Source organism: Chiloscyllium punctatum, chromosome 49, assembly GCF_047496795.1.
Source record: "Chiloscyllium punctatum isolate Juve2018m chromosome 49, sChiPun1.3, whole genome shotgun sequence".
Taxonomy (NCBI): domain Eukaryota; kingdom Metazoa; phylum Chordata; class Chondrichthyes; order Orectolobiformes; family Hemiscylliidae; genus Chiloscyllium; species Chiloscyllium punctatum.
Window position 1 is genome coordinate 39,346,050 of NC_092787.1, and position 13,118 is coordinate 39,359,167.

General features: G+C 44.9%; 1 protein-coding gene across 3 annotated transcripts in view; it reads left to right on the forward strand.

The window, feature by feature from the left end:
* LOC140469606 (sodium-dependent phosphate transport protein 2B-like) overlaps positions 1-13,118 on the forward strand; it is a 71,523-nt gene that overhangs the window by 1,989 nt on the left and 56,416 nt on the right. The window contains exons 1-4 of one of the 3 annotated variants that reach the window (XM_072566279.1): positions 407-467; positions 5,107-5,211; positions 11,121-11,246; positions 11,332-11,460. In XM_072566279.1, the coding sequence (XP_072422380.1) occupies positions 410-467; positions 5,107-5,211; positions 11,121-11,246; positions 11,332-11,460 (418 nt within the window). In that variant the 5' untranslated portion in view covers positions 407-409. Of the gene's footprint in view, positions 1-406; positions 468-5,106; positions 5,212-11,037; positions 11,247-11,331; positions 11,461-13,118 lie in introns of those variants that run through there. The other 2 variants (XM_072566280.1, XM_072566281.1) reach the window with 2 other exon arrangements.

Here is a 13,118-nt window from a genome sequence, read left to right on the forward strand (position 1 = left end):
GTATGTATCATTGTGAAGGGGTTGCAGGAGCACAGAAAGCTGGAGTTGGGTGAATGTGTATCAGTTAGCGACACCCAACAGAGATGTTGAGGGAGCAGTGAATAAAGGCTACAACATCCTGGGATTTAGCAGGGCAGGGCAGGGCAGGGCAGGGTACTGGAGGACCCTCGGTTAGCCAAAACAAGGTTAATGTTGTGATTGTAACAAGGTCAGCCAGGTGGGCCTCATAGAATATGGGTTCCCTGATTGGGGCTGTTAATCTGGTCCAATCAGGGAGCCCTGACTGACAGAGGTTCTGTTCACTGTGAGAGCTGGCTCTGAGCTAGCTGGGTCAGTCATGTACTGTGCACGTGTAAATAGAGGGTGGCTTGGACAAATATCCGTCTTTTGTGGAGTTATTTCAGCGGTGATGAGAGGTAAACACAGCCCTGAAGAGATTCGCTCACAACAATCGTCTTTGAGTTGGGGTAAGCATTTCTGGCATCATGTTGTTTTTTTGGAAAGTTTGACTCGTTCCACACTGCCATTGAAGACTGGGCCCAGTATGTGGAAAGAACTTTCTGGGTAAATGACATTGAGGCACACTAAAAGCTACGAGCAACTCTCCTGACAGTGTGTCGACCTGCTGCTTTTCGGTGGTTAGGAGCCGATCTTTCCCTGAGGCACCAGATAACAAAACCATCCACTGTTGACGAATTTAGGTCAGGAATACCATGACCCAAAGCCTCCCCTAACTCTGAGGCATTATTGGTTTTACTCGGCATTTTGAGAACCATGGGTATCGGTATTGGGAGTTTTGAAGAGGTTAAGGTGACTGGCAGGGGCATGTGACTTTGGATTGACTCTTAATAAATGTTGAAAGACCATTTTGATATGTGGGATTAATGATGTAACAATGCAAAACCATCTACTAGCTGGAGCTAACCTAGACTTCAAACAGGCAATACAACCAGCTTTGTCATTGGGAAATATGACAAGTGGAGCAAATGAGTTATAGGGTATGCCGATGGAAGTGGACACCCTCACCAGTCCAACTGAGCGTGCGGTAAGCCCCTTGATTTAATTTATTATTGTCACACGTACCTGGGTACAGTGAAAAATTTTGTTTTGCGTGTCATACAAGCAGATCACACCATACAAAGTGAGCCTCACTCACGACATATCCTGAACAGAGGGACTCTAGGTCAGCCCACAGCAAAACCCCCAAACAAAGCCAAGCCTCGGCCAAATGGTTAAAATTTTCTTGAGAATCCGGGCCAGCAAGCCATTATAGTTGCTGCCCAAATGGGGACTCAAGACAGCAAGAGTCCCTGGACCTAAAGTGAGTAAGAGAACTCATTGACTGATATCTAGGGGAGTGCACTCCTGGAGAGACCACCTACATCTGATTTGGAACAGTTAGATTGCTTAGCAACATCCAATCAGAACAATCAAGATAAATATCTAGTTAAATGGCCACCCAGTTCGAAAGGAGGTTGATACCAGCACGGCTGTATCAGAGCTTGCAGAACCAATCTTCAACCCTTGGTTTGTGTAAGATCTCAGCAGAATGGAGAACCTACACCAGGGAAACCCTATAGATTAAGGGGACAACTTTGGTTCTGGCCTCTTATGAGAAGCAGCTGGTTCAGTCAGCACTGATTGTAGTAAAAGACTTGGGCCCAAGCCTGATGGGGTGAAATTGGTAGAGAAAGATTCAACTTGATTGGCTCAACATTTTTCGATTGGAAAATGGCTGCCTGAGTGAAGTTCTAATTAAACGCCTGGACATTTTTTCAGGAAGGGCTAGGGGCTAATGAAAGAAGCCAAGGCCACCTTGCATGTTGACCAGGAAGCAATTCCATAAATCTATCAGTCCTGCCCAGTGCCATTTGCCCTTTGGGCAAAAGTAAAGGCAAAAATCAGGAGGCTGGAAGACAAAGGAATCATCAAACCAGTCCAGTTTGTGGTTGTACAGATTATGAAACCCTGATGGGTCGGTTTGCCTTTGTGGGGATTTTAAATAAACGATAACCCAATTGTTATGGGTATGTTTGCTGAGCTGGGGAGTTGGTTTTCAGACCTTTCATCCCTTTTTTGTTACATCCTCAATGCGGTGGAGCGTCCTGTGGAATTTATTTGGTTTCATTCCTGCTGCTTTCAGTTACCGTTTCCAGTTGTACGTTGCAGTGGTCGGTATATTGGATGAGGTCTATATGTTTACTGATGGAGCCCATGGATGAGTGCCATAGAACATAGAATAGAATATAGAACATATGTTTCCAGAAATTCTCTGGTTTTTCTCTGTTTGGTGAACCACTTCTCACAGCTGGATAAATACCCAATCCCTCACCTAGAGGATTAGAAGCAAAGCTGGTTGGGTGATCTCTCCTTCCTGAGGCTGGACATGAATATGTGTACTTAGAGTCATAGAGTCATAGAGATGTACAGCATGAAAACAGATCCTTCGGTCCAACCCATCCATGCTGACCAGATATCCCAACCTAATCTAGTCCCACCTGCCAGCACCCGGCCCATATCCCTCCAAACCCTTCCTATTCATATATCCATCCAAATGCCTCTTAAATGTTGCAATTGTACCAGCCTCCATCACTTCCTCTGGTAGCTCATTCCATACATGTACCACCCTCTGTGTGAAAAAGCTGCCCCTTAGGTCTCTTTTATATCTTTCCCCTCTCACCCTAAACCTATGCCCTCTAGTTCTGGACTCCCCGACCCCAGGGAAAAGACTTTGTCTATTTATCCTATCCATGCCCCTCATAATTTTGTAAACCTCTATAAGGTCGCCCCTCAGCCTCCGATGCTCCAGGGAAAACAGCCCCAGCCTGTTCAGCCTCTCCCTGTAGCTCAAATCCTCCAATCCTGGCAACATCCTTGTAAATTTTTTCTGAACCCTTTCAAGTTTCACAACATCTTTCCGATAGGAAGGAGACTAGAATTGCACGCAATATTCCAACAGTGGCCTAACCAATGTCCTGTACAGCCGCAACATGACCTCCCAACTCCTGTACTCAATACTCTGAGCAATAAAGGAAAGCATACCAAACGCCACGTTCACTATCCTATCTACCTGTGACTCCACTTTCAAGGAGCTATGAACCTGCACTCCAAGGTCTCTTTATTCAGCAACACTCCCTAGGACCTTACCATTAAGTGTATAAGTCCTGCTAAGATTTGCTTTCCCAAAATGCAGTTCCTCGCATTTATCTGAATTAAACTCCATCTGCCACTTCTCAGCACATTGGCCCATCTGATCAAGATCCTGTTGTAATCTGAGGTAACCCTCTTCGCTGTCCACTACACCTCCAATTTTGGTGTCATCTGCAAACTTACTAACTGTACCTCTTATGCTCGCATCCAAATCATTTATGTAAATGACAAAAAGTAGAGGGGCCAGCACTGATCCTTGTGGCACTCTATCGGTCACAGACCTCCAGTCTGAAAAACAACCCTCCACCACCACCCTCTGTCTTCTACCTTTGAGCCAGTTCTGTATCCAAATGGCTAGTTCTCCCTGTATTCCAGGAGATCTAACCTTGCTAATCAGTCTCCAATGGGGAACCTTGTCGAATGCCTTACTGAAGTCCATATAGATCACATCTACTGCTCTGCCCTCATCAATCTTCTTTGTTACTTCTTCAAAAAACTCAATCAAGTTTGTGAGACATGATTTCCCACACACAAAGCCATATTAGAGTCATACAGTCATAGAGTCCTGCAGCATGGAGACAGGCCCTTTGGCCCAAACTGGTCCATGCCGACCAAAATGTCTGACCCCATGCTAACCTCATTTCCCTGCACTTGACCCATATCCTTTGAGTCCTTTCCTATCCATGTAGTTGTCCAAATGCCTTTTAAATATTATTAATGTATCCACCTCAACCACTTCTACTGGCAGCTCATTCCATATGCATACCACCCTCTGTGTAAAAAGAGTTGCCCCTCAAGTTCCCTTTTATTCTTTTCCCTCTCACCTTAAACTGATGCCCTCTAGTCTTCAATTCCCTAACCCCAGGGAAAAAGACTGAGTGCATTCACTCTGTCCAGGCCTCACATGATCTTCTACACTTCTGTAAGATCCCTCCCCCACCCCCGCCTCAGTCTCCGAAGTCCTGAAGAAAAAAGTACTAACTTAGCCAATCTCTCCCTAAAACTCAGACTACTGAGTCCTGGCAACATCCTTGTACATTTTTCTTCACTCTTTCCAGTTTAATAACATCTTTCCTGGAGCCAATTCTTTGGTTTGTGTGTGTGTGTGTGTGTGTGTGTGTGTGTGTGAGTGTGTGTGTGTATGTGTGTGTGTGTGTGTGAGTGTGTGTGTGTGTGTGTGTGAGTGTGTGTATGTGTGTGTGTGAGTGTGTGTGTGTATGTGTGTGTGTGAGAGAGTGTGAGTGCGTGTGTGTGTGTGTGAGAGAGTGTATGTGTGTGTGTATGTGTGTGTGTGAGTGTGTGTGTGTATGTGTGTGTGTGAGTGTGTGTGTGTGTATGTGTGTGTGTATGTGTGTGTGTGTGAGAGTGTGTGTACGCGCATGTGTGTGTGTGTGTGTGTGTGTGTGTGAGAGAGTGTGTGTACGTGTGTGTGTGTGTGTATGTGAGTGTATGTGAGAAATATGACTCTTGTCCAGATTGCTGTCTTTCCTCTCATTTTACTCACAGTCTGAGATAATTGACAGGAGATTACAGTTCAGTTGTAACGCATCTCTCCCTTTAAAGTCCTGTTCTTTGAAGCCATCTGGGTCTCCCTCAAGACTGAGAATAATCCTCACAGGTGTCCCAGATAGCCTACAAATTACGTTGCGCACAAATGGACATTCTCAGTCACATTTGACTCTGTCTCTTTTGTAATTAGAGGTTCACTGTGTCAGTAGGTGATCCAGGGTCCAGTGTTGTCATGACAATATAAATGTCTTTTACAATGTTACTTTTGAAAATAAAATAGATGCAGTGCAGATAAATGATAAAGAGTGCAGACATAAATATAGAGTTGACACAGTACAGATACAGATGTACCAAATAGGTGTAGGGCAGACTGTAGCAATATAGATCAGGTTCCAGTTGGGCTATGCAGATATCACTTCATTACAGACACTTTATTTTTATTCACAGTGCTCACCACCAGAATGCCTCCATTTAACATCAGCCGCATTCCTTCTGATGAGTTCAGCTTTGGTGATTCAGAGAAAATTGATCCGACTCCAGCATTGGTCACAGGTATGTAGCGATCCTAACTTGTATCAAATAGCCTGTCAAATCCAGCAGAATTGTTATTTGACATATTTCACACTCTCTTATTTATTAGGTCGCAAAAAGGCCTCAGTTGATAACTACGTCTGTCACCTCCTCCTGTCTTCTCCTGGACTGTAGGCCCACCACCAAACACCAAGCCTCCAGGGTCTGTCACTCATCTCACCTTACCTCCTCATGACTCAGCCACAAACCTCATGGCAGCCTCTCCTGAGTAGCCCCTTTCCACGTCTTTCCCAAAATCCACAAACTAGGATGTGCTGGGAGACCCATGACATCAGGGTCTCCCTGCCCCCACGGAGCTGCCTTCTTCCTTTCCCAACTCGTTGTTGCTTTCCTCATTGAGTCCCTCCCTGTCTGGTTTGTGGCGTCATGAGCTTTGTGTTTCAGGGCTCCATTCTGCCCATCAGAAGATGCCTCTCAGGTTCTCTCTGGGAGAGTGGCCTCCCCTCACTGAGGACTGACTGCTGCCTGACTTTAGATATTTCTGCAAAACCCTTTTTTCCCCCCACATTGTACTGAACTGAGTTTTCTGTAAGTTGTTACGGACCAGACCAGACCCCCCCCCCTCAAAATATTTTAAGGCATTAACCTAAGCCCCAACTTTTATCTTATTTTTAGGTAAATATGAAGTGCTGTGTTCCAGACGTGATGCGACTGGTCAAAGTACACAACATTAAGCAAAAGCATAATTTACTTAAACACCATAGTTAAAATACAAGCAAAAGAAAGAACAACTTAGAATAATTTAACTCAATTGGAAAGCTTAAGTGAATAATAGATATAGTACCTATTACTTATTCACTCTTCTCACATGCAGTTCTTCAATCCATGAGCAAAAAAAACGAGTGAAAATTCAGAGAGTAGCAGCCAGGAGATATTTACTGAAGCTTCCAACTCTGTTGAGACCCCAATAGCTTCTGATGGTACTGAGAAACCAAGACCCAGGAATCCTAACCTGTGAGAGCTGGCCACACCCATTCAAGCTGTTAAAAAAAACCCAAGGCCTCCTAAGCTGTTTACTCAAGTGGTTTTGGTAGACTGCTCCACATCTTTGCCTTACAACTGCTCTTCAAAATAAAAAGGACAAAATAACCTCTTAAAGCCACAGGATCATCACACAGTACATCCCTAACAAGGACAGGATGCTCTCTGCAGGGTTAATGAAGACTCAATAGGCCGAATGGCCTACTCCCACACTGTAGGGATTTTGTGAGTGTATGACTATCAGAGATCACTCCATCTCTCTTCACCAGCTCTTGCGTTTGGCTGTTGAGGTCACTGTTCAATTCTCCCAGTTTCCTCATTCAGTAAGATACCATGCAAAAGGTTAACCCACAACATAGGGGCTCATGGAGATGGGAGCAACATGACAGCATTTGGGGGAGATGGAAAGCAGAGAAGAGGATATTTCAAGTTGGCAGGCTGAAACCAGTGGAGCTGCAAGGATCAAAGCTGTATTATGGGCTAAATACAATCTATAGTGATTTAGACAAAGAAACAAGGAATAACATGTTTTATATCAATCCCAGTCTTGAATACACTCAATTCAGAACCAACAAGGAACAGAAAGTTCCTATAATTCATAATCTTTTAAAACCCTCCTCAATCTGAAATGATCAGCCCATTATCCCCTCAGACTGCGGTTTTGCCCTGTGTTTAGATTCCCCAGCCCAGGAGAAACAACCTCTCAGTGTGGACTGTCCTGACAAACAGTGTCAAACTGTTCCTCGAAATTTATGTCTGCACTCTTTATCATTTATCTGCACTGCATCTATTTTATAATTAAAATAGCATTATATAAGCCACCTATATTGTCATGACAACACTGGACCCTGGATCACCTACCGACACAGTAACCTTCTAATTACAAAAGAGACATAGAGTCAAATGTGACTGAGCATGTCCATTTGTGAGCAATGTAATTTGTTGGCTATCTGGGACACCTGTGAGGATTATCCTCAGGCTTGAGGGAGACCCAGATGGCTTCAAGAAGCAGGACTTCAAAGGGAGAGATGTGTTACAAACTGAACTGTAATCTCCTGTCAATTATCTCAGACTGTGAGTAAAATAGGAGGAAAGACAGCAATGATGCAAAGGTAGTCTGTGAGGAGGACAGTAAGAAGCTGCAATGAAACACTTGTAGAGTAAGTGAGTGGAGAACAAGATGGTAAATGGAATATTATGGAGGGAATATGAATGTATGCACTTGATTGTCACAATAGGAAAAGTGAACATTTCTTAGAAAGTATGTTGAAGTTGAAGTTCAGAAAGACTTAGCTCTTCCTGTGAAAGGACCAGGGAGAGTTGGTCTGCAGGTACGGAAAGCAATCAGAAAATTGCATGTTAGACTGAATTGCAAAGTGGTTGGAGTAGAAGAACAAAGTCTCCTGATAACTCCAAAGGGTTTCAGTGAGACAACAGGGGGTGTTGTGGTGGCTCAGTGGTTAGCATTGCTCCCTCACAGCACCAGAGACATGGGTTCGATTGCACCCGTGTCTGTGTGGAGATTACACATTCTCCCCATGTCTGTGTGGAGATTACACATTCTCCCCTTGTCTGTGTGGAGATTACACATTCTCCCCGTGTTTGTGTGGAGATTACACATTGTCCCCATGTCTGTGTGGAGATTACACATTCTCCCCGTGTCTGTGTGGAGATTACACATTTTCCCTGTGTCTGTGTGCAGATTACACATTCTCCCCATGTCTGTGTGGAGATTAAACATTCTCCCCGTGTCTATGTGGAGATTACACATTCTCCCCGTGTCTGTGTGGAGATTACACATTCTCCCCGTGTCTGTGTGGAGATTACACATTTTCCCCGTGTCTGTGTGCAGATTACACATTCTCCCCATGTCTGTGTGGAGATTAAACATTCTCCCCGTGTCTATGTGGAGATTACACATTCTCCCCGTGTCTGTGTGGAGATTACACATTCTCCCCATATCTGTGTGGAGATTACACATTCTCCCCATGTCTGTGTGGAGATTACACATTCTCCCCGTGTCTGTGTGGAGATTAAACATTCTCCCAGTGTCTGTGTGGAGATTACACATTCTCCCCGTGTCTGTGTGGAGATTACACACTCTCCCCGTGTCTGTGTGGAGATTACACATTCTCCCTGTATCTGTGTGGAGATTACACATTTTCCCTGTATCTGTGTGGAGATTACACATTCTCCCCGTGTCTGTGTGGAGATTACACATTCTCCCCGTGTCTGTGTGGAGATTAAACATTCTCCCTGTGTCTGTGTGGAGATTACACATTCTCCCCGTGTCTGTGTGGAGATTACACATTCTCCCCATGTCTGTGTGGAGATTACACATTCTCCCCATGTCTGTGTGGAGATTACACATTCTCCCCGTGTCTGTGTGGAGATTACACATTCTCCCCGTGTCTGTGTGGAGATTACACATTCTCCCCATGTCTGTGTGGAGATTACACATTCTCCCCGTGTCTGTGTGGAGATTACACATTCTCCCCATGTCTGTGTGGAGATTACACATTCTCCCCGTGTCTGTGTGGAGATTACACATTCTCCCCGTGTCTGTGTGGAGATTACACATTCTCCCCGTGTCTGTGTGGAGATTACACATTCTCCCCGTGTCTGTGTGGAGATTACATATTCTCCCCGTGTCTGTGTGGAGATTACACATTTTCCCTGTGTCTGTGTGGGTTTCCTCCGGGTGTTTCAGTTTCCTCCAACACTTTGAAGATGTTAGGGTGGATTAGCCATGCTAAATTGCCCATAGGGCTCAGGGATGTGTAGGTTAGGGTGGATTAGCCATGCTAAATTGTCCATAATGCCTGGGGATGTGCAGGTTAGGGTGGATTAGCCATGCTAAATTGCCCATAATGCCCGGGGATGTGTAGGTTAGGTGGATTAGCCATGCTAAATTGCCCATAATGCCCAGGGATGTGTAGGTTAGGGTGGATTAGCCATGCTAAATTGCCCATAATACCCTGGGATGTGTAGGTTAGGGTGGATTAGCCATGGGAAATGTAAGAATTCTATGACATCTGGAGCTTTGTAGATAGTTTTAATGTTCAGATTGAGGAAAGAATATGCTGATATTCACTGGATTGATTCACGGGGTGAGCAAATTAACCTATGCTGAGAGAGTGGACCTATACTTACAGTGATTGAGAGTGTGGCAGTGGAAAAGCTGCATCTGAAGAGCAGAAGAGTCGAAGTTTCAGACAAACGGCCTTCATCAAGACTGAGATCACGTTCGCCTACGCTCACTGGAGTTTAGAAAAATGAGAGGTGATCTCATTGAGATATACAAGACTCAGGAACAGTTTGACACTGTTTGTCAGGACAGTCCACACTGAGAGGTTGTTTCTCCTGGGCTGGGGAATCTAAACACAGGGCAAAGCCTCAGTCTGAGGGGATAATGGGCCAAATAACTCATTTGTGCAGCAAAGGCCATATAATTGTATTTTTCTGCACTTTTGATTGTGGACTGAAATGAAAAAGAAGGACTGTTTAAAAACCCCAGGGTTATGGAAGGAATTGATACACTTTTTAAAATAAGTTGCTGAAACTCATTGTATGTGGTGTTTACACTGCTGCTTTGTTCAAGTGGTTGGGGGAGCTGTTTGGATGCAACATGGCACCGTCTGGGTATAGAATGAGATTTGGCCAGCAACATATGGCTGATTGAGCTGTGACCAGTCATAGATGCCAAAGAACATCAGCCCAAGAACAATGCTCTGATTGGTTCCTGAGTGACTGAACAGTTTGTGAGTGGAAACAATAGAACGAGAAGCCTGTGAATTGCTGGAAGGGCAGGTTGTGTGTCTCTCTGTAATACAAATGCATGAAGCCTGAAGGGAGACCAATCATCTTCGTCAATTGTTGTTGTAAGTTGTTGCCTTTAATCGGTACCTTAGAGACTTTGTGCTTTGTGTACCAATCACCCCGTGCCTCCTTTTCCCCACTTCATTCATGGGATATGGGTGTCACTAGCTAGGCCTGGCATCTATTGCCCATCCTTAATTGCCCAGAGGGCAGTTCAGAGTCACATTGCTACTGGCCTGGAGTCACATGTAGGCCAGATCAGGTAAAGACAGCTGATTTCCTTCCCTAAAACCAATTAGTTAACCTGGTGGGTTCTTCCTGAGAAATAAGCAATGGTTTCGTCATTCTCATCATCAGATTTTATTTCTAGATTTTTATTGAACTCAAATTCCACCATCTGCCACAGCAGGATTTGAACCCAGGCCCCAAGAACATTATCTGGGTCTCTGAATTAATAAATCTAGCATTAATAACACTAGGCTATCACTTACCTATATCCCCATGAACCTCTGTGGACTAGTCGTACTGAACTGTGTCTTTTAGTCATTTTAACCTCCATCCATAAAACCAATGTATTTTTTAGTTTGTCTGTGTCTGTCTCTGAGAGTGAGTGAGTGAGAGAAAGCGTGTGTGTGAGAGTGAGTGTGAGAGCAAAGGTTTTATTTTTTTTTAAGGAAACACTCGAGTGGCCAGTCACAACTCCAGGGTGTTGGTGGACACCGCGTGCTCCTTCTCCAAGGAGAGTAAAGGTTTTAAAAGAGTTTAAGAGATTTAGTTAGTAGAACCATGCGTTGATAGTCCATATTTGTTTACTTTGATTAAAATGTATTAATTTGTAATAAACAGTAGTTATTGTTAAGTACAGGAAGCTGGTCAATGTTTTCTGTTAATGTGGTTCCAACACACACAGTCCAACTTTACAAACGTTGATTAAATCATTAACTTTTTTGGTGACCTCAGGATTGCTGGGACTTGAGAATCAGTGCCCTTTCCTAAGTGGATTGTAATTGTGTCAAACCGTTAGCTAGTCTGAAATAAAAAATAACACTTCTCTCCCTGTTTTGTGACAGAGAATGTGGTAACAGTAGCTGATACTGTCCGACTGGAGGATAATGGTGTGAAGGAGGCAGTGGAGGATGAAGAGGATGATCCGTGGGCACTTCCCCAGCTCGAGAGCCAGGGACCCCGATGGAGCGGTAAACAAACTCTCTGTCCTAACTGTTTATCAAACAACTCTCACCCTCCGGCTCGTTCCTTCATGTTCGTTTTGTCCTTTTACAGAATTGGATCGAGTTGGAAAGGTGAAACAAGTCTTGAAAAGGATTGTCATGATCATTCTGCTCATTACTTTTCTTTACGTCTTTGTTTGTTCTCTTGATGTCCTCAGTTCAGCATTTCAACTAGTTGGAGGTAATTGGATCTGAGAATTGTGTGGAGACTCCTTTTGCCCCCCCCCGGGGGTGGGGGGGGGAGGGTGCGTGTGCACAGAGTGGTGATCATCAAAATCCAAAAACTGGGGCCTGGAGCACGGAGCTTGGACCCTGGAGCCAGAGCCCAGAGCCTGAGGCCTATGGCACTGGGTAGTTGCGGGGGGGGGGGGGGGGGGGGTGTTCATTGTACTCAGGTTGAGGAGAGATTGGGGTCCAAACCAGGAGAAATACTACAGGTTGGTGATTTCAGTCCCTTCTCTTAGTCTATCGGAATCTCGAATGAGCAATTAGAAATATAGATACTTCGAAAATCGAAGCATAAGTTGGCCATTCGGCCCTTTTATCCTGTATCACCATTCAATATGACCATGGTTCATCATTAAGCACAGAACCCTGTTCCCACTCTCTCCCATTACCCTTTGATATCCTATGAACTATATGCAACTCCTTCTTGAAAATATTCGATGATTTGGCCTCAGTCATTTTCTGTGTTAGAGAATTTCACAGGCTCACTGTTCTCTGGGTAAAGAAATCTGTCTCATCTCAGTATTGAATGGCCTACCCCATATCCTTAGACAGTGAACCCTATTTCTGGACTCCCCACTCACCAGGAACATATTTCGTCTGTCTGGTCTTGTTTGAATTTTATAGATTTCTATTAAAGTTCCCTCATTCTTCTGAACTTCAGCTAATATCATCCTAACTGATCTAGTCTCTCTTCTTATGTGAGTCCTGTCATCCCAGGACTCAGTCTGGTAAACCTTTGTTGCACTCCGTCTTTAGCCAGAACATCTTTCCTTGGACAAGGATACTTGCTAATGTTGATCTTGGGCCACTGTGGGTGGCACGGTGGCACAGTGGTTAGCACTGCTGCCTCACAGCGCCAGAGACCCGGGTTCAATTCCCGCCTCAGGCGACTGACTGTGTGGAGTTTGCACATTCTCCCCGTGTCTGCGTGGGTTTCCTCCGGGTGCTCCGGTTTCCTCCCACTGTCCAAAGATGTGCAGGTCAGGTGTATTGGCCATGCCAAATTGTCCGTCGTGTTAGGTAAGGGGTAAATGTAGGGGTCTGGGTGGGTTGCGCTTCGGCGGGTCGGTGTGGACTTGTTGGGCCGAAGGGCCTGCTTCCACACTGTAATGTAATCTAATCTAATCTTGCCTAGCGCATGCCCTGTGCGACATAACCTACATGTCTCTGACTAAGTTTTCTACACCCTATGATTTGTACATACTGCTCATAAACTGGACTTTTCACTGGACTTCGGTACACATGACAGTAAATCAATCAATCAGTGCGCACACACTATTTCAGGTGTGGTCGGAGCATAGCCTTGGAACAACTACAGCAAAACATTCCTGCTTCTGCACTCAAATCTCCACTCACATTAACAAAGCAGATCATGACTGAGGTGAGGTAGTTTCAACATTTTATTGACAGCACCCCTCCCACCACCACCCCCCACCCCCCTCACCTCCACAGGAGTGTCTGCCCACTGTGCATATAACACACACCATTTCTACACTCAGGGTGGCGCTCCCCCACTGAGAAAAGGTGGCAAGTAGTCAGCCTGGGAGATTCTGCCCACTTCCAACCACCTCTGAAATTAAGATGGCTGACCTTCCTATGCCACGGCCAAAT